This window comes from Ascaphus truei, unplaced genomic scaffold (genome assembly GCF_040206685.1).
Source record: "Ascaphus truei isolate aAscTru1 unplaced genomic scaffold, aAscTru1.hap1 HAP1_SCAFFOLD_967, whole genome shotgun sequence".
In the NCBI taxonomy this organism is placed as follows: domain Eukaryota; kingdom Metazoa; phylum Chordata; class Amphibia; order Anura; family Ascaphidae; genus Ascaphus; species Ascaphus truei.
Genome location: NW_027457306.1, coordinates 55,375 through 76,180, shown reverse-complemented (window position 1 = coordinate 76,180; position 20,806 = coordinate 55,375). Strand labels below are relative to the sequence as shown.

At 56.8% G+C, this 20,806-nt stretch overlaps 1 protein-coding gene across 1 annotated transcript in view; it reads right to left on the bottom strand.

Moving 5' to 3' along the window:
* LOC142486590 (vesicle-fusing ATPase-like) overlaps positions 1-20,806 on the bottom strand; it is a 91,741-nt gene that overhangs the window by 37,061 nt on the left and 33,874 nt on the right. The window contains 2 exon segments of the mRNA XM_075585169.1: positions 413-488; positions 1,430-1,537. Coding sequence (XP_075441284.1) covers positions 413-488; positions 1,430-1,537 — 184 coding nt within the window.

The window sequence follows — 20,806 nt, the reverse complement described above, 5'->3', positions numbered from 1 at the left end:
TCACTACACTGTTCTTCAGAAATTCCAAAGATGACATCATCCCCCCCCCCCCCCAGCCTCGCTGAGCGATCGCCACCACAGCCGTGACACCCGACTCTACTAATGAACCTGGCATCACGTTGGGTACCATTCTTGACCGGAGCTTTGGTTGCTTCTTAGGTGTCCGTGCTCGAAGTCTAACTGCAACAAGCCCATGCTGCTTTTGTTAGGGGGGGGGGGGGAAACGTGTTCTTGACATGGCTTGGACCAACACTCGGTAGCAAGTGCCCCTGTGGTTGGCATGTCCTCTTCGGCCCAAGATCCACAAAGCTTCAGTAAAAAGCGTTGCTGAAGCTGAGCCGGATCTTGGGCCTTGGGAGTTCTGCGTTGCTTAAATCGGCAAGAACCCCATGCAGCCCAAAGTATGGCTCACCTGTGAGGTTCAGAGAGGAGCTGTCCGCCTTCTCAAACACCACCTGGCTGTTCCCCACCACCAACCCCACCTCGATCTGCAGAAGGAGAGAGAGAGAGGTGGTCAACGCAACGGGTCTTGGAGCTGAACCGAGAGGAGAAGATGCGGCCATGGGGTGACAATGGTGGCGCCTCTTTGCCGACACAGGCAGGTCCTCTCTCACCCGTCACTCCCCCACGCTCCCGAGAGAATCAGAACGTCTTTGTTCAACCTGCTTTTGGGCGAGCTAATGAGTGTCTCCTACACCAGTGGCGCGCCAACTGGGAGACGCAGCATTTTCGAAGGGGGGTGCTGGACCGAGCCCCGCACTTCCGAGACCCATGGCTCTCCCCCCCACAACGATTGCCGGGGGGAGAGCGCGGGGGCCCCTGTAACTGCCTCTAACCTTCTCTCCGGCTTCTCCATCTTCTGGTAGCGACGACGCGTCGCCATGACAACGCGGTGTCACATGATGCCACGCGAACCGCGACATCGCGGGACGCCGTGGAGATGAGGAGACGCCGGAGAAAAAGGCAAGAAGGGCGCTGTCCTACGCTACTGAAACACTTGGGTGTTGCAAAGATGGCGGTGTGAATTGCGTCAGTATTAACGCTTGGCTTCATGTCGCTGGGTCCTTCCCAAACAGGCTCGCAACGTATTGCCGAAAATCCTAATAAACTGGAAGCCTCTTCGGCAGGAGTGCAGGGTTGGGGTGTGCGTTCCCCCGGTATATCATTGTAACTGGTCTACACAGAGATGCCTCCTGCTTTTGGCCACTGCTGAAACCCCACCATTGAAGAGCTAACACACGTCCCAGAATCCCTTGGGGTGCGAGCGTCTTGCCGAGTTAACGACCGATTTAGGGAGGTGGAATCTACTGTACGTGGCTTGGGGGGGGAGGATGATGCCGGCCCCCTGTATCAAAACGCAAGGTCGGTAATGACATGGCGCCCCCCCGACGTCACGCCTCCCATCTCTGGAGCCGGGGCCTCCCCTCACCTTCTGCCTCTTGACCGTCGGCTGCTCTCCTCTCAGGATACTGGGGTCCATCGCCTCGATGTCCTTCACCAGGAGGCCGAGGAGCTTGTCATTAAAACTGAACACCAGCTGCAGAGGAAACAGGAGGGGAACATCATGGGAGCACACACCCCTCACACACCCCCCAAAAAGAGATCAGATGGTACCAGGATTTCGACTGGTCGTTGATAACCATTGCCCTATTAATCAATGGGAACCAAGAACGCTCGGGACGGACACAGGGGAAACCACGTGTGATCCAAACAGACTGAACATGTTGGGTGGACGTGGGTGCCCTTATGTGGGCCTCCACACCAGGGCTCTTCCACAGGGACCGGGCAGTGCGTAACGTTTGAGGAGCTGGAGGGCCACAGGCGTGTGCAGCCACGCTGAATAATGTTCAACAACGTATTTACACTGCGCCAGAATCTAGAACATCTGGACCAATCTTAACATATGTATCGTTGACTGAGCCACCTGTGCTGAAGCAGGGATACCCCCGATCCCCGTCCTGCTGGTGGTGGCCCTTGAGGGCTGCAGTTGGCCACTCCTGTGTTGATGTACTTTCCCCATTGCTGGGAGTATTATACAGCTGTAGCTGTGCTCGGGGGGCCACCATTATCACTGTTTCCCTGATGTAGATGATCACAAATATGGCCATATAGCACCCCGTCCCCCCCCTCATGATGCAGAGACCTATATAAGGGCATATACGTCACCCAGGGGGGAAGGAAGTTACCGCCCCGGCATCTTCCCCCCGCGCCGCGGGGACACGGATCCAAACGGAGAGACGGCTGCGCGGCTCGTCTAGAAGGCGAGTATTGGGTATTCTCTCCCCCTCTGCGGGTGGCCCAATCAGGCGAAGGATTTATACCACGGGGGGCCCATCCGAAACCACGACTCCCCCTCCCACAGTGTGCGCGTGCGTCTGCCTGTGTAAGCGCGTGTGCGTCTGCCTGTGTAAGCGCATGTGCGCGTCTGTGTAAGCGCGTGTGCGTGTCTGTGTATGCGCGTCTGTGTAAGCGCATGTGTGTGTCTGTGCATGCGTGTCTGTGTAAGCGCATGTGCGTGTCTGTGTATGCGCGTGACTGTGTAAGCGCATGTGCGTGTCTGTGTAAGCGCATGTGCGTGTCTGTGTATGCGCATGTGCGTGTCTGTGTATGCGCGTCTGTGTAAGCGCATGTGCGTGTCTGTGTATGCGCGTGTCTGTGTAAGCGCATGTGCGTGTCTGTGTAAGCGCATGTGCGTGTCTGTGTATGCGCGTCTGTGTAAGCGCATGTGTGTGTCTGTGCATGCGTGTCTGTGTAAGCGCATGTGCGTGTCTGTGTAAGCGCATGTGCGTGTCTGTGTATGCGCGCGTCTGTGTAAGCGCATGTGCGTGTCTGTGTATGCGCGTCTGTGTAAGCGCATGTGTGTGTCTGTGCATGCGTGTCTGTGTAAGCGCATGTGCGTGTCTGTGTATGCGCGTGACTGTGTAAGCGCATGTGCGTGTCTGTGTAAGCGCATGTGCGTGTCTGTGTATGCGCATGTGCGTGTCTGTGTATGCGCGTCTGTGTAAGCGCATGTGCGTGTCTGTGTATGCGCGTGTCTGTGTAAGCGCATGTGCGTGTCTGTGTAAGCGCATGTGCGTGTCTGTGTATGCGCGTCTGTGTAAGCGCATGTGTGTGTCTGTGCATGCGTGTCTGTGTAAGCGCATGTGCGTGTCTGTGTAAGCGCATGTGCGTGTCTGTGTATGCGCGCGTCTGTGTAAGCGCATGTGCGTGTCTGTGTATGCGCGTGACTGTGTAAGCGCATGCGCGTGTCTGTGTAAGCGCATGTGCGTGTCTGTGTATGCGCGTGTCTGTGTATGCGCGTGTCTGTGTAAGCGCGTGTGCGTGTCTGTGTATGCGCTTGTCTGTGTATGCGCGTATGCGCGTGTCTGTGTATGAGCGTGTCTGTATAAGCACGTGTGCGTGTCTGTGTATGCGCGTGTCTGTGTATGCGCATGCGTCTGCCTGTGTATGCGCGTCTGTGTAAGCGCGTGTGCGTGTCTGTGTATGCGCTTGTCTGTGTAAGCGCGTGTGCGTGTCTGTGTATGCGCTTGTCTGTGTAAGCGCGTGTGCGTGTCTGTGTATGCGCGTGTCTGTGTATGCGCGTGTCTGTGTAAGCGCGTGTGCGTGTCTGTGTATGCGCTTGTCTGTGTATGCGCGTATGCGCGTGTCTGTGTATGCGCGTGTCTATATAAGCACGTGTGCGTGTCTGTGTATGCGCGTGTCTGTGTATGCGCATGCGTCTGCCTGTGTATGCGCGTCTGTGTAAGCGCGTGTGCGTGTCTGTGTATGCGCGTGTCTGTGTAAGCGTGTGTGCGTGTCTGTGTATGCGCGTCTGTGTAAGCGCGTGTGCGTGTCTGTGTATGCGCGTCTGTGTAAGCGCATGTGCGTGTCTGTGTATGCGTGTCTGTGTAAGCGCGTGTGCGTCTGCCTGTGTATGCGCGTGTCTGTGTAAGCGCATGTGCGTGTCTGTGTATGCGCACGTCTGTGTAAGCGCATGTGCGTGTCTGTGTATGCGCGTCTGTGTAAGCGCATGTGTGTGTCTGTGCATGCGTGTCTGTGTAAGCGCATGTGCGTGTCTGTGTATGCGCGTGACTGTGTAAGCGCATGTGCGTGTCTGTGTAAGCGCATGTGCGTGTCTGTGTATGCGCATGTGCGTGTCTGTGTATGCGCGTCTGTGTAAGCGCATGTGCGTGTCTGTGTATGCGCGTGTCTGTGTAAGCGCATGTGCGTGTCTGTGTAAGCGCATGTGCGTGTCTGTGTATGCGCGTCTGTGTAAGCGCATGTGTGTGTCTGTGCATGCGTGTCTGTGTAAGCGCATGTGCGTGTCTGTGTAAGCGCATGTGTGTGTCTGTGCATGCGTGTCTGTGTAAGCGCATGTGCGTGTCTGTGTAAGCGCATGTGCGTGTCTGTGTATGCGCGTGTCTGTGTAAGCGCATGTGCGTGTCTGTGTAAGCGCATGTGTGTGTCTGTGCATGCGTGTCTGTGTAAGCGCATGTGCGTGTCTGTGTATGCGCGTGACTGTGTAAGCGCATGTGCGTGTCTGTGTAAGCGCATGTGCGTGTCTGTGTATGCGCATGTGCGTGTCTGTGAATGCGCGTCTGTGTAAGCGCATGTGCGTGTCTGTGTATGCGCGTGTCTGTGTAAGCGCATGTGCGTGTCTGTGTAAGCGCATGTGCGTGTCTGTGTATGCGCGTCTGTGTAAGCGCATGTGCGTGTCTGTGTATGCGCGTGTCTGTGTAAGCGCATGTGCGTGTCTGTGTATGCGCGTCTGTGTAAGCGCATGTGCGTGTCTGTGTATGCGCGTGTCTGTGTAAGCGCATGTGCGTGTCTGTGTATGCGCGTGTCTGTGTATGCGCGTGTCTGTGTAAGCGCGTGTGCGTGTCTGTGTATGCGCTTGTCTGTGTATGCGCGTGTCTGTGTATGCGCGTGTCTGTATAAGCACATGTGCGTGTCTGTGTATGCGCGTGTCTGTGTATGCGCATGCGTCTGCCTGTGTATGCGCGTCTGTGTAAGCGCGTGTGCGTGTCTGTGTATGCGCGTGTCTGTGTAAGCGCGTGTGCGTGTCTGTGTATGCGCGTCTGTGTAAGCGCGTGTGCGTGTCTGTGTATGCGCGTGTCTGTGTAAGCGCGTGTGCGTGTCTGTGTATGCGCGTGTCTGTGTATGCGCGTGCGTCTGCCTGTGTATGCGCGTCTGTGTATGCGCGTCTGTATAAGCGCGTGTGCGTGTCTGTGTATGCGCGTGTCTGTGTAAGCGCGTGTGCGTGTCTGTGTATGCGCGTCTGTGTAAGCGCGTGTGCGTGTCTGTGTATGCGCGTGTCTGTGTATGCGCGTCTGCGCGTGTCTGTGTATGCGCGTGTCTGTGTAAGCGCGTGTGCGTGTCTGTGTATGCGCGTGTCTGTGTATGCGCGTGCGTCTGCCTGTGTATGCGCGTCTGTGTAAGCGCGTGTGCGTGTCTGTGTATGCGCGTATCTGTGTAAGCGCGTGTGCGTGTCTGTGTATGCGCGTCTGTGTAAGCGCGTGTGCGTGTCTGTGTATGCGCGTGTCTGTGTATGCGCGTCTGCGCGTGTCTGTGTAAGCGCGTGTGCGTGTCTGTGTATGCGCGTGTCTGTGTATGCGCGTGTCTGTGTAAGCGCGTGTGCGTGTCTGTGTATGCGCGTCTGTGTAAGCGCGTGTGCGTGTCTGTGTATGCGTCTGCCTGTGTATGCGCGTCTGTGTAAGCGCGTGTGCGTGTCTGTGTATGCGCGTGTCTGTGTATGCGTCTGCCTGTGTAAGCGCGTGTGCGTGTCTGTGTATGCGCGTGTCTGTGTATGCGCGTCTGCGCGTGTCTGTGTATGCGCGTGTCTGTGTAAGCGCGTGTGCGTGTCTGTGTATGCGCGTGTCTGTGTAAGCGCATGTGCGTGTCTGTGTATGCGCGTCTGTGTAAGCGCGTGTGCGTGTCTGTGCGTGTCTGCGCGTGTCTGTGTAAGCGCATGTGCGTGTCTGTGTATGCGCGTGTCTGTGTAAGCGCGTCTGCGCGTGTCTGTGTATGCGCGTGTCTGTGTAAGCTCGTGTGCGTGTCTGTGTATGCGCGTGTCTGTGTATGCGCATGTGCGTGTCTGTGTATGCGCGTGTCTGTGTAAGCGCATGTGCGTGTCTGTGTAAGCGCATGTGCGTGTCTGTGTAAGCGCGTGTGCGTGTCTGTGTATGCGCGTCTGTGTAAGCGCATGTGCGTGTCTGTGTATGCGCGTGTCTGTGTAAGCGCGTGTGCGTGTCTGTGTATGCGTGTCTGTGTAAGCGCATGTGCGTGTCTGTGTATGCGCGTGTCTGTGTAAGCGCATGTGCGTGTCTGTGTAAGCGCATGTGCGTGTCTGTGTATGCGCATGTGCGTGTCTGTGTATGCGCGTCTGTGTAAGCGCATGTGCGTGTCTGTGTATGCGCGTGTCTGTGTAAGCGCATGTGCGTGTCTGTGTAAGCGCATGTGCGTGTCTGTGTGTCTGTGTAAGCGCATGTGCGTGTCTGTGTATGCGCGTGTCTGTGTAAGCGCATGTGCGTGTCTGTGTATGCGCGTGTCTGTGTATGCGCGTGTCTGTGTATGCGCGTGTCTGTGTAAGCGCGTGTGCGTGTCTGTGTATGCGCGTGTCTGTGTATGCGCATGCGTCTGCCTGTGTATGCGCGTCTGCGCGTGTCTGTGTATGCGCGTGTCTGTGTAAGCACGTGTGCGTGTCTGTGTATGCGCGTGTCTGTGTATGCGCATGCGTCTGCCTGTGTATGCACGTCTGTGTAAGCGCGTGTGCGTGTCTGTGTATGCGCGTGTCTGTGTAAGCGTGTGTGCGTGTCTGTGTATGCGCGTCTGTGTAAGCGCGTGTGCGTGTCTGTGTATGCGCGTGTCTGTGTATGCGCGTCTGCGCGCGTCTGTGTATGCGCGTGTCTGTGTAAGCGCGTGTCTGTGTATGCGCGTGTCTGTGTATGCGCGTGCGTCTGCCTGTGTATGCGCGTCTGTGTATGCGCGTCTGTGTAAGCGCGTGTGCGTGTCTGTGTATGCGCGTGTCTGTGTAAGCGCGTGTGCGTGTCTGTGTATGCGCGTCTGTGCAAGCGCGTGTGCGTGTCTGTGTATGCGCGTGTCTGTGTATGCGCGTCTGCGCGTGTCTGTGTATGCGCGTGTCTGTGTAAGCGCATGTGCGTGTCTGTGTATGCGCGCGTCTGTGTAAGCGCATGTGCGTGTCTGTGTATGCGCGTCTGTGTAAGCGCATGTGTGTGTCTGTGCATGCGTGTCTGTGTAAGCGCATGTGCGTGTCTGTGTATGCGCGTGACTGTGTAAGCGCATGTGCGTGTCTGTGTAAGCGCATGTGCGTGTCTGTGTATGCGCATGTGCGTGTCTGTGTATGCGCGTCTGTGTAAGTGCATGTGCGTGTCTGTGTATGCGCGTGTCTGTGTAAGCGCATGTGCGTGTCTGTGTAAGCGCATGTGCGTGTCTGTGTATGCGCGTCTGTGTAAGCGCATGTGTGTCTGTGTATGCGCGTGTCTGTGTAAGCGCATGTGCGTGTCTGTGTATGCGCGTGTGTGTGTATGCGCGTGTCTGTGTAAGCGCGTGTGCGTGTCTGTGTATGCGCTTGTCTGTGTATGCGCGTATGCGAGTGTCTGTGTATGCGCGTGTCTGTATAAGCACGTGTGCGTGTCTGTGTATGCGCGTGTCTGTGTATGCGCATGTGTCTGCCTGTGTATGCGCGTCTGTGTAAGCGCGTGTGCGTGTCTGTGTATGCGCGTGTCTGTGTAAGCGCGTGTGCGTGTCTGTGTATGCGCGTCTGTGTAAGCGCGTGTGCGTGTCTGTGTATGCGCGTGTCTGTGTATGCGCGTCTGCGCGCGTCTGTGTATGCGCGTGTCTGTGTCAGCGCGTGTGCGTCTGTGTATGCGCGTGTCTGTGTATGCGCGTGCGTCTGCCTGTGTATGCGCGTCTGTGTAAGCGCGTGTGCGTGTCTGTGTATGCGCGTGTCTGTGTAAGCGCGTGTGCGTGTCTGTGTATGCGCGTCTGTGTAAGCGCGTGTGCGTGTCTGTGTATGCGCGTGTCTGTGTATGCGCGTCTGCGCGTGTCTGTGTATGCGCGTGTCTGTGTAAGCGCGTGTGCGTGTCTGTGTATGCGCGTGTCTGTGTATGCGCGTGCGTCTGCCTGTGTAAGCGCGTGTGCGTGTCTGTGTATGCGCGTCTGTGTAAGCGCGTGTGCGTGTCTGTGTATGCGCGTGTCTGTGTATGCGTCTGCCTGTGTATGCGCGTCTGTGTAAGCGCGTGTGCGTGTCTGTGTATGGGCGTGTCTGTGTATGCGCGTCTGCGCGTGTCTGTGTATGCGCGTGTCTGTGTAAACGCGTGTGCGTGTCTGTGTATGCGCGTGTCTGTGTAAGCTCGTGTGCGTGTCTGTGTATGCGCGTCTGTGTAAGCGCATGTGTGTGTCTGTGTATGCGCGTGTCTGTGTAAGCGCGTGTGCGTGTCTGTGTATGCGCGTGTCTGTGTAAGCGCGTGTGCGTGTCTGTGTATGCGCGTCTGTGTAAGCGCATGTGTGTGTCTGTGTATGCGTGTCTGTGTAAGCGCATGTGCGTGTCTGTGTAAGCGCATGTGTGTGTCTGTGTATGCGTGTCTGTGTATGCGCGTCTGTGTAAGCGCATGTGTGTGTCTGTGTATGCGTGTCTGTGTAAGCGCATGTGCGTGTCTGTGTAAGCGCATGTGTGTGTCTGTGTATGCGTGTCTGTGTAAGCGCATGTGCGTGTCTGTGTAAGCGCATGTGCGTGTCTGTGTATGCGCATGTGCGTGTCTGTGTATGCGCGTCTGTGTAAGCGCATGTGCGTGTCTGTGTATGCGCGTGTCTGTGTAAGCGGATGTGCGTGTCTGTGTAAGCGCATGTGCGTGTCTGTGTATGCGCGTCTGTGTAAGCGCATGTGCGTGTCTGTGTATGCGCGTGTCTGTGTAAGCGCATGTGCGTGTCTGTGTATGCGCGTGTCTGTGTATGCGCGTGTCTGTGTAAGCGCGTGTGCGTGTCTGTGTATGCGCGTGTCTGTGTATGCGCGTCTGCGCGTGTCTGTGTATGCGCGTGTCTGTGTAAGCACGTGTGCGTGTCTGTGTATGCGCGTGTCTGTGTATGCGCATGCGTCTGCCTGTGTATGCGCGTCTGTGTAAGCGCGTGTGCGTGTCTGTGTATGCGCGTGTCTGTGTAAGCGTGTGTGCGTGTCTGTGTATGCGCGTCTGTGTAAGCGCGTGTGCGTGTCTGTGTATGCGCGTGTCTGTGTATGCGCGTCTGCGCGCGTCTGTGTATGCGCGTGTCTGTGTAAGCGCGTGTGCGTGTCTGTGTATGCGCGTGTCTGTGTATGCGCGTGCGTCTGCCTGTGTATGCGCGTCTGTGTAAGCGCGTGTGCGTGTCTGTGTATGCGCGTGTCTGTGTAAGCGCGTGTGCGTGTCTGTGTATGCGCGTGTCTGTGTAAGCGCGTGTGCGTGTCTGTGTATGCGCGTGTCTGTGTATGCGCGTGCGTCTGCCTGTGTATGCGCGTCTGTGTAAGCGCGTGTGCGTGTCTGTGTATGCGCGTATCTGTGTAAGCGCGTGTGCGTGTCTGTGTATGCGCGTCTGTGTAAGCGCGTGTGCGTGTCTGTGTATGCGCGTGTCTGTGTATGCGCGTCTGCGCGTGTCTGTGTAAGCGCGTGTGCGTGTCTGTGTATGCGCGTGTCTGTGTATGCGCGTGTCTGTGTAAGCGCGTGTGCGTGTCTGTGTATGCGCGTCTGTGTAAGCGCGTGTGCGTGTCTGTGTATGCGTCTGCCTGTGTATGCGCGTCTGTGTAAGCGCGTGTGCGTGTCTGTGTATGCGCGTGTCTGTGTATGCGTCTGCCTGTGTAAGCGCGTGTGCGTGTCTGTGTATGCGCGTGTCTGTGTATGCGCGTCTGCGCGTGTCTGTGTATGCGCGTGTCTGTGTAAGCGCGTGTGCGTGTCTGTGTATGCGCGTGTCTGTGTAAGCGCATGTGCGTGTCTGTGTATGCGCGTCTGTGTAAGCGCGTGTGCGTGTCTGTGCGTGTCTGTGTAAGCGCATGTGCGTGTCTGTGTATGCGCGTGTCTGTGTAAGCGCGTCTGCGCGTGTCTGTGTATGCGCGTGTCTGTGTAAGCTCGTGTGCGTGTCTGTGTATGCGCGTGTCTGTGTATGCGCATGTGCGTGTCTGTGTATGCGCGTGTCTGTGTAAGCGCATGTGCGTGTCTGTGTAAGCGCATGTGCGTGTCTGTGTAAGCGCGTGTGCGTGTCTGTGTATGCGCGTCTGTGTAAGCGCATGTGCGTGTCTGTGTATGCGCGTGTCTGTGTAAGCGCGTGTGCGTGTCTGTGTATGCGTGTCTGTGTAAGCGCATGTGCGTGTCTGTGTATGCGCGTGTCTGTGTAAGCGCATGTGCGTGTCTGTGTAAGCGCATGTGCGTGTCTGTGTATGCGCATGTGCGTGTCTGTGTATGCGCGTCTGTGTAAGCGCATGTGCGTGTCTGTGTATGCGCGTGTCTGTGTAAGCGCATGTGCGTGTCTGTGTAAGCGCATGTGCGTGTCTGTGTGTCTGTGTAAGCGCATGTGCGTGTCTGTGTATGCGCGTGTCTGTGTATGCGCGTGTCTGTGTATGCGCGTGTCTGTGTAAGCGCGTGTGCGTGTCTGTGTATGCGCGTGTCTGTGTATGCGCATGCGTCTGCCTGTGTATGCGCGTCTGCGCGTGTCTGTGTATGCGCGTGTCTGTGTAAGCACGTGTGCGTGTCTGTGTATGCGCGTGTCTGTGTATGCGCATGCGTCTGCCTGTGTATGCACGTCTGTGTAAGCGCGTGTGCGTGTCTGTGTATGCGCGTGTCTGTGTAAGCGTGTGTGCGTGTCTGTGTATGCGCGTCTGTGTAAGCGCGTGTGCGTGTCTGTGTATGCGCGTGTCTGTGTATGCGCGTCTGCGCGCGTCTGTGTATGCGCGTGTCTGTGTAAGCGCGTGTCTGTGTATGCGCGTGTCTGTGTATGCGCGTGCGTCTGCCTGTGTATGCGCGTCTGTGTATGCGCGTCTGTGTAAGCGCGTGTGCGTGTCTGTGTATGCGCGTGTCTGTGTAAGCGCGTGTGCGTGTCTGTGTATGCGCGTCTGTGCAAGCGCGTGTGCGTGTCTGTGTATGCGCGTGTCTGTGTATGCGCGTCTGCGCGTGTCTGTGTATGCGCGTGTCTGTGTAAGCGCATGTGCGTGTCTGTGTATGCGCGCGTCTGTGTAAGCGCATGTGCGTGTCTGTGTATGCGCGTCTGTGTAAGCGCATGTGTGTGTCTGTGCATGCGTGTCTGTGTAAGCGCATGTGCGTGTCTGTGTATGCGCGTGACTGTGTAAGCGCATGTGCGTGTCTGTGTAAGCGCATGTGCGTGTCTGTGTATGCGCATGTGCGTGTCTGTGTATGCGCGTCTGTGTAAGTGCATGTGCGTGTCTGTGTATGCGCGTGTCTGTGTAAGCGCATGTGCGTGTCTGTGTAAGCGCATGTGCGTGTCTGTGTATGCGCGTCTGTGTAAGCGCATGTGTGTCTGTGTATGCGCGTGTCTGTGTAAGCGCATGTGCGTGTCTGTGTATGCGCGTGTGTGTGTATGCGCGTGTCTGTGTAAGCGCGTGTGCGTGTCTGTGTATGCGCTTGTCTGTGTATGCGCGTATGCGAGTGTCTGTGTATGCGCGTGTCTGTATAAGCACGTGTGCGTGTCTGTGTATGCGCGTGTCTGTGTATGCGCATGTGTCTGCCTGTGTATGCGCGTCTGTGTAAGCGCGTGTGCGTGTCTGTGTATGCGCGTGTCTGTGTAAGCGCGTGTGCGTGTCTGTGTATGCGCGTCTGTGTAAGCGCGTGTGCGTGTCTGTGTATGCGCGTGTCTGTGTATGCGCGTCTGCGCGCGTCTGTGTATGCGCGTGTCTGTGTCAGCGCGTGTGCGTCTGTGTATGCGCGTGTCTGTGTATGCGCGTGCGTCTGCCTGTGTATGCGCGTCTGTGTAAGCGCGTGTGCGTGTCTGTGTATGCGCATGTCTGTGTAAGCGCGTGTGCGTGTCTGTGTATGCGCGTCTGTGTAAGCGCGTGTGCGTGTCTGTGTATGCGCGTGTCTGTGTATGCGCGTCTGCGCGTGTCTGTGTATGCGCGTGTCTGTGTAAGCGCGTGTGCGTGTCTGTGTATGCGCGTGTCTGTGTATGCGCGTGCGTCTGCCTGTGTAAGCGCGTGTGCGTGTCTGTGTATGCGCGTCTGTGTAAGCGCGTGTGCGTGTCTGTGTATGCGCGTGTCTGTGTATGCGTCTGCCTGTGTATGCGCGTCTGTGTAAGCGCGTGTGCGTGTCTGTGTATGGGCGTGTCTGTGTATGCGCGTCTGCGCGTGTCTGTGTATGCGCGTGTCTGTGTAAGCGCGTGTGCGTGTCTGTGTATGCGCGTGTCTGTGTAAGCTCGTGTGCGTGTCTGTGTATGCGCGTCTGTGTAAGCGCATGTGTGTGTCTGTGTATGCGCGTGTCTGTGTAAGCGCGTGTGCGTGTCTGTGTATGCGCGTGTCTGTGTAAGCGCGTGTGCGTGTCTGTGTATGCGCGTCTGTGTAAGCGCATGTGTGTGTCTGTGTATGCGTGTCTGTGTAAGCGCATGTGCGTGTCTGTGTAAGCGCATGTGTGTGTCTGTGTATGCGTGTCTGTGTATGCGCGTCTGTGTAAGCGCATGTGTGTGTCTGTGTATGCGTGTCTGTGTAAGCGCATGTGCGTGTCTGTGTAAGCGCATGTGTGTGTCTGTGTATGCGTGTCTGTGTAAGCGCATGTGCGTGTCTGTGTAAGCGCATGTGCGTGTCTGTGTATGCGCATGTGCGTGTCTGTGTATGCGCGTCTGTGTAAGCGCATGTGCGTGTCTGTGTATGCGCGTGTCTGTGTAAGCGCATGTGCGTGTCTGTGTAAGCGCATGTGCGTGTCTGTGTATGCGCGTCTGTGTAAGCGCATGTGCGTGTCTGTGTATGCGCGTGTCTGTGTAAGCGCATGTGCGTGTCTGTGTATGCGCGTGTCTGTGTATGCGCGTGTCTGTGTAAGCGCGTGTGCGTGTCTGTGTATGCGCGTGTCTGTGTATGCGCATCTGCGCGTGTCTGTGTATGCGCGTGTCTGTGTAAGCACGTGTGCGTGTCTGTGTATGCGCGTGTCTGTGTATGCGCATGCGTCTGCCTGTGTATGCGCGTCTGTGTAAGCGCGTGTGCGTGTCTGTGTATGCGCGTGTCTGTGTAAGCGTGTGTGCGTGTCTGTGTATGCGCGTCTGTGTAAGCGCGTGTGCGTGTCTGTGTATGCGCGTGTCTGTGTATGCGCGTCTGCGCGCGTCTGTGTATGCGCGTGTCTGTGTAAGCGCGTGTGCGTGTCTGTGTATGCGCGTGTCTGTGTATGCGCGTGCGTCTGCCTGTGTATGCGCGTCTGTGTAAGCGCGTGTGCGTGTCTGTGTATGCGCGTGTCTGTGTAAGCGCGTGTGCGTGTCTGTGTATGCGCGTGTCTGTGTAAGCGCGTGTGCGTGTCTGTGTATGCGCGTGTCTGTGTATGCGCGTCTGCGCGTGTCTGTGTATGCGCGTGTCTGTGTAAGCGCGTGTGCGTGTCTGTGTATGCGCGTGTCTGTGTATGCGCGTGCGTCTGCCTGTGTATGCGCGTCTGTGTAAGCGTGTGTGCGTGTCTGTGTATGCGCGTGTCTGTGTAAGCGCGTGTGCGTGTCTGTGTATGCATGTCTGTGTTTGCGCGTCTGTGTAAGCGCGTGTGCGTGTCTGTGTATGCGCGTGTCTGTGTATGCGCGTCTGCGCGTGTCTGTGTATGCGCGTGTCTGTGTAAGCGCGTGTGCGTGTCTGTGTATGCGCGCGTCTGTGTATGCGCGTGCGTCTGCCTGTGTAAGCGCGTGTGCGTGTCTGTGTATGCGCGTCTGTGTAAGCGCGTGTGCGTGTCTGTGTATGCGCGTGTCTGTGTATGCGTCTGCCTGTGTATGCGCGTCTGTGTAAGTGCGTGTGCGTGTCTGTGTATGGGCGTGTCTGTGTATGCGCGTGTCTGTGTATGCGCGTCTGTGTAAGCGCGTGTGCGTGTCTGTGTATGCGCGTGTCTGTGTAAGCTCGTGTGCGTGTCTGTGTATGCGCGTCTGTGTAAGCGCATGTGTGTGTCTGTGTATGCGCGTGTCTGTGTAAGCGCGTGTGCGTGTCTGTGTATGCGCGTGTCTGTGTAAGCGCGTGTGCGTGTCTGTGTATGCGCATGTGTGTGTCTGTGTATGCGTGTCTGTGTAAGCGCATGTGCGTGTCTGTGTATGCGCGTGTCTGTGTAAGCGCATGTGCGTGTCTGTGTAAGCGCATGTGCGTGTCTGTGTATGCGCATGTGCGTGTCTGTGTCTGTGCGTCTGTGTACGCGCATGTGCGTGTCTGTGTATGCGCGTGTCTGTGTAAGCGCGTGTGCGTGTCTGTGTATGCGCGTGTCTGTGTATGCGCGTCTGCGCGTGTCTGTGTAAGCGCGTGTGCGTGTCTGTGTATGCGCGTGTCTGTGTATGCGCGTGTCTGTGTAAGCGCGTGTGCGTGTCTGTGTATGCGCGTCTGTGTAAGCGCGTGTGCGTGTCTGTGTATGCGTCTGCCTGTGTATGCGCGTCTGTGTAAGCGCGTGTGCGTGTCTGTGTATGCGCGTGTCTGTGTATGCGTCTGCCTGTGTAAGCGCGTGTGCGTGTCTGTGTATGCGCGTGTCTGTGTATGCGCGTCTGCGCGTGTCTGTGTATGCGCGTGTCTGTGTAAGCGCGTGTGCGTGTCTGTGTATGCGCGTGTCTGTGTAAGCGCATGTGCGTGTCTGTGTATGCGCGTCTGTGTAAGCGCGTGTGCGTGTCTGTGCGTGTCTGCGCGTGTCTGTGTAAGCGCATGTGCGTGTCTGTGTATGCGCGTGTCTGTGTAAGCGCGTCTGCGCGTGTCTGTGTATGCGCGTGTCTGTGTAAGCTCGTGTGCGTGTCTGTGTATGCGCGTGTCTGTGTATGCGCATGTGCGTGTCTGTGTATGCGCGTGTCTGTGTAAGCGCATGTGCGTGTCTGTGTAAGCGCATGTGCGTGTCTGTGTAAGCGCGTGTGCGTGTCTGTGTATGCGCGTCTGTGTAAGCGCATGTGCGTGTCTGTGTATGCGCGTGTCTGTGTAAGCGCGTGTGCGTGTCTGTGTATGCGTGTCTGTGTAAGCGCATGTGCGTGTCTGTGTATGCGCGTGTCTGTCTAAGCGCATGTGCGTGTCTGTGTAAGCGCATGTGCGTGTCTGTGTATGCGCATGTGCGTGTCTGTGTATGCGCGTCTGTGTAAGCGCATGTGCGTGTCTGTGTATGCGCGTGTCTGTGTAAGCGCATGTGCGTGTCTGTGTAAGCGCATGTGCGTGTCTGTGTGTCTGTGTAAGCGCATGTGCGTGTCTGTGTATGCGCGTGTCTGTGTAAGCGCATGTGCGTGTCTGTGTATGCGCGTGTCTGTGTATGCGCGTGTCTGTGTATGCGCGTGTCTGTGTAAGCGCGTGTGCGTGTCTGTGTATGCGCGTGTCTGTGTATGCGCATGCGTCTGCCTGTGTATGCGCGTCTGCGCGTGTCTGTGTATGCGCGTGTCTGTGTAAGCACGTGTGCGTGTCTGTGTATGCGCGTGTCTGTGTATGCGCATGCGTCTGCCTGTGTATGCACGTCTGTGTAAGCGCGTGTGCGTGTCTGTGTATGCGCGTGTCTGTGTAAGCGTGTGTGCGTGTCTGTGTATGCGCGTCTGTGTAAGCGCGTGTGCGTGTCTGTGTATGCGCGTGTCTGTGTATGCGCGTCTGCGCGCGTCTGTGTATGCGCGTGTCTGTGTAAGCGCGTGTCTGTGTATGCGCGTGTCTGTGTATGCGCGTGCGTCTGCCTGTGTATGCGCGTCTGTGTATGCGCGTCTGTGTAAGCGCGTGTGCGTGTCTGTGTATGCGCGTGTCTGTGTAAGCGCGTGTGCGTGTCTGTGTATGCGCGTCTGTGCAAGCGCGTGTGCGTGTCTGTGTATGCGCGTGTCTGTGTATGCGCGTCTGCGCGTGTCTGTGTATGCGCGTGTCTGTGTAAGCGCATGTGCGTGTCTGTGTATGCGCGCGTCTGTGTAAGCGCATGTGCGTGTCTGTGTATGCGCGTCTGTGTAAGCGCATGTGTGTGTCTGTGCATGCGTGTCTGTGTAAGCGCATGTGCGTGTCTGTGTATGCGCGTGTCTGTGTAAGCGCATGTGCGTGTCTGTGTAAGCGCATGTGCGTGTCTGTGTGTCTGTGTAAGCGCATGTGCGTGTCTGTGTATGCGCGTGTCTGTGTAAGCGCATGTGCGTGTCTGTGTATGCGCGTGTCTGTGTATGCGCGTGTCTGTGTATGCGCGTGTCTGTGTAAGCGCGTGTGCGTGTCTGTGTATGCGCGTGTCTGTGTATGCGCATGCGTCTGCCTGTGTATGCGCGTCTGCGCGTGTCTGTGTATGCGCGTGTCTGTGTAAGCACGTGTGCGTGTCTGTGTATGCGCGTGTCTGTGTATGCGCATGCGTCTGCCTGTGTATGCACGTCTGTGTAAGCGCGTGTGCGTGTCTGTGTATGCGCGTGTCTGTGTAAGCGTGTGTGCGTGTCTGTGTATGCGCGTCTGTGTAAGCGCGTGTGCGTGTCTGTGTATGCGCGTGTCTGTGTATGCGCGTCTGCGCGCGTCTGTGTATGCGCGTGTCTGTGTAAGCGCGTGTCTGTGTATGCGCGTGTCTGTGTATGCGCGTGCGTCTGCCTGTGTATGCGCGTCTGTGTATGCGCGTCTGTGTAAGCGCGTGTGCGTGTCTGTGTATGCGCGTGTCTGTGTAAGCGCGTGTGCGTGTCTGTGTATGCGCGTCTGTGCAAGCGCGTGTGCGTGTCTGTGTATGCGCGTGTCTGTGTATGCGCGTCTGCGCGTGTCTGTGTATGCGCGTGTCTGTGTAAGCGCATGTGCGTGTCTGTGTATGCGCGCGTCTGTGTAAGCGCATGTGCGTGTCTGTGTATGCGCGTCTGTGTAAGCGCATGTGTGTGTCTGTGCATGCGTGTCTGTGTAAGCGCATGTGCGTGTCTGTGTATGCGCGTGACTGTGTAAGCGCATGTGCGTGTCTGTGTAAGCGCATGTGCGTGTCTGTGTATGCGCATGTGCGTGTCTGTGTATGCGCGTCTGTGTAAGTGCATGTGCGTGTCTGTGTATGCGCGTGTCTGTGTAAGCGCATGTGCGTGTCTGTGTAAGCGCATGTGCGTGTCTGTGTATGCGCGTCTGTGTAAGCGCATGTGTGTCTGTGTATGCGCGTGTCTGTGTAAGCGCATGTGCGTGTCTGTGTATGCGCGTGTGTGTGTATGCGCGTGTCTGTGTAAGCGCGTGTGCGTGTCTGTGTATGCGCTTGTCTGTGTATGCGCGTATGCGAGTGTCTGTGTATGCGCGTGTCTGTATAAGCACGTGTGCGTGTCTGTGTATGCGCGTGTCTGTGTATGCGCATGTGTCTGCCTGTGTATGCGCGTCTGTGTAAGCGCGTGTGCGTTTCTGTGTATGCGCGTGTCTGTGTAAGCGCGTGTGCGTGTCTGTGTATGCGCGTCTGTGTAAGCGCGTGTGCGTGTCTGTGTATGCGCGTGTCTGTGTATGCGCGTCTGCGCGCGTCTGTGTATGCGCGTGTCTGTGTCAGCGCGTGTGCGTCTGTGTATGCGCGTGTCTGTGTATGCGCGTGCGTCTGCCTGTGTATGCGCGTCTGTGTAAGCGCGTGTGCGTGTCTGTGTATGCGCGTCTGTGTAAGCGCGTGTGCGTGTCTGTGTATGCGCGTGTCTGTGTATGCGCGTCTGCGCGTGTCTGTGTATGCGCGTGTCTGTGTAAGCGCGTGTGCGTGTCTGTGTATGCGCGTGTCTGTGTATGCGCGTGCGTCTGCCTGTGTAAGCGCGTGTGCGTGTCTGTGTATGCGCGTCTGTGTAAGCGCGTGTGCGTGTCTGTGTATGCGCGTGTCTGTGTATGCGTCTGCCTGTGTATGCGCGTCTGTGTAAGCGCGTGTGCGTGTCTGTGTATGGGCGTGTCTGTGTATGCGCGTCTGCGCGTGTCTGTGTATGCGCGTGTCTGTGTAAGCGCGTGTGCGTGTCTGTGTATGCGCGTGTCTGTGTAAGCTCGTGTGCGTGTCTGTGTATGCGCGTCTGTGTAAGCGCATGTGTGTGTCTGTGTATGCGCGTGTCTGTGTAAGCGCGTGTGCGTGTCTGTGTATGCGCGTGTCTGTGTAAGCGCGTGTGCGTGTCTGTGTATGCGCGTCTGTGTAAGCGCATGTGTGTGTCTGTTTATGCGTGTCTGTGTAAGCGCATGTGCGTGTCTGTGTATGCGCGTGTCTGTGTAAGCGCATGTGCGTGTCTGTGTAAGCGCATGTGCGTGTCTGTGTATGCGCATGTGCGTGTCTGTGTATGCGCATGTGCGTGTCTGTGTATGCGCGTCTGTGTAAGCGCATGTGCGTGTCTGTGTATGCGCGTGTCTGTGTAAGCGCATGTGCGTGTCTGTGTAAGCGCATGTGCGTGTCTGTGTATGCGCGTCTGTGTAAGCGCATGTGCGTGTCTGTGTATGCGCGTGTCTGTGTATGCGCGTGTCTGTGTAAGCGCGTGTGCGTGTCTGTGTATGCGCGTGTCTGTGTATGCGCGTCTGCGCGTGTCTGTGTATGCGCGTGTCTGTGTAAGCACGTGTGCGTGTCTGTGTATGCGCGTGTCTGTGTATGCGCATGCGTCTGCCTGTGTATGCGCGTCTGTGTAAGCGCGTGTGCGTGTCTGTGTATGCGCGTGTCTGTGTAAGCGTGTGTGCGTGTCTGTGTATGCGCGTCTGTGTAAGCGCGTGTGCGTGTCTGTGTATGCGCGTGTCTGTGTATGCGCGTCTGCGCGCGTCTGTGTATGCGCGTGTCTGTGTAAGCGCGTGTGCGTGTCTGTGTATGCGCGTGTCTGTGTATGCGCGTGCGTCTGCCTGTGTATGCGCGTCTGTGTAAGCGCGTGTGCGTGTCTGTGTATGCGCGTGTCTGTGTAAGCGCGTGTGCGTGTCTGTGTATGCGCGTGTCTGTGTAAGCGCGTGTGCGTGTCTGTGTATGCGCGTGTCTGTGTATGCGCGTCTGCGCGTGTCTGTGTATGCGCGTGTCTGTGTAAGCGCGTGTGCGTGTCTGTGTATGCGCGTGTCTGTGTATGCGCGTGCGTCTGCCTGTGTATGCGCGTCTGTGTAAGCGTGTGTGCGTGTCTGTGTATGCGCGTGTCTGTGTAAGCGCGTGTGCGTGTCTGTGTATGCATGTCTGTGTATGCGCGTCTGTGTAAGCGCGTGTGCGTGTCTGTGTATGCGCGTGTCTGTGTATGCGCGTCTGCGCGTGTCTGTGTATGCGCGTGTCTGTGTAAGCGCGTGTGCGTGTCTGTGTATGCGCGTGTCTGTGTATGCGCGTGCGTCTGCCTGTGTAAGCGCGTGTGCGTGTCTGTGTATGCGCGTCTGTGTAAGCGCGTGTGCGTGTCTGTGTATGCGCGTGTCTGTGTATGCGTCTGCCTGTGTATGCGCGTCTGTGTAAGCGCGTGTGCGTGTCTGTGTATGGGCGTGTCTGTGTATGCGCGTGTCTGTGTATGCGCGTCTGTGTAAGCGCGTGTGCGTGTCTGTGTATGCGCGTGTCTGTGTAAGCTCGTGTGCGTGTCTGTGTATGCGCGTCTGTGTAAGCGCATGTGTGTGTCTGTGTATGCGCGTGTCTGTGTAAGCGCGTGTGCGTGTCTGTGTATGCGCGTGTCTGTGTAAGCGCGTGTGCGTGTCTGTGTATGCGCATGTGTGTGTCTGTGTATGCGTGTCTGTGTAAGCGCATGTGCGTGTCTGTGTATGCGCGTGTCTGTGTAAGCGCATGTGCGTGTCTGTGTAAGCGCATGTGCGTGTCTGTGTATGCGCATGTGCGTGTCTGTGTATGCGCGTCTGTGTAAGCGCATGTGCGTGTCTGTGTATGCGCGTGTCTGTGTAAGCGCATGTGCGTGTCTGTGTAAGCGCATGTGCGTGTCTGTGTATGCGCGTCTGTGTAAGCGCATGTGCGTGTCTGTGTATGCGCGTGTCTGTGTAAGCGCATGTGCGTGTCTGTGTATGCGCGTGTCTGTGTAAGCGCGTGTGCGTGTCTGTGTAAGCGCGTGTCTGTGTATGCGCGTCTGCGCGTGTCTGTGTATGCGCGTCTGCGCGTGTCTGTGTATGCGCGTGTCTGTGTAAGCACGTGTGCGTGTCTGTGTATGCGCGTGTCTGTGTATGCGCATGCGTCTGCCTGTGTATGCGCGTCTGTGTAAGCGCGTGTGCGTGTCTGTGTATGCGCGTGTCTGTGTAAGCGTGTGTGCGTGTCTGTGTATGCGCGTCTGTGTAAGCGCGTGTGCGTGTCTGTGTATGCGCGTGTCTGTGTATGCGCGTGTCTGTGTAAGCGCGTGTGCGTGTCTGTGTATGCGCGTGTCTGTGTATGCGCGTGCGTCTGCCTGTGTATGCGCGTCTGTGTAAGCGCGTGTGCGTGTCTGTGTATGCGCGTGTCTGTGTAAGCGCGTGTGCGTGTCTGTGTATGCGCGTGTCTGTGTAAGCGCGTGTGCGTGTCTGTGTATGCGCGTGTCTGTGTATGCGCGTCTGCGCGTGTCTGTGTATGCGCGTGTCTGTGTAAGCGCGTGTGCGTGTCTGTGTATGCGCGTGTCTGTGTATGCGCGTGCGTCTGCCTGTGTATGCGCGTCTGTGTAAGCGTGTGTGCGTGTCTGTGTATGCGCGTGTCTGTGTATGCGCGTGTCTGTGTAAGCGCGTGTGCGTGTCTGTGTATGCATGTCTGTGTATGCGCGTGTGCGTGTCTGTGTATGCGCGTGTCTGTGTATGCGCGTCTGCGCGTCTGTGTATGCGCGTGTCTGTGTAAGCGCG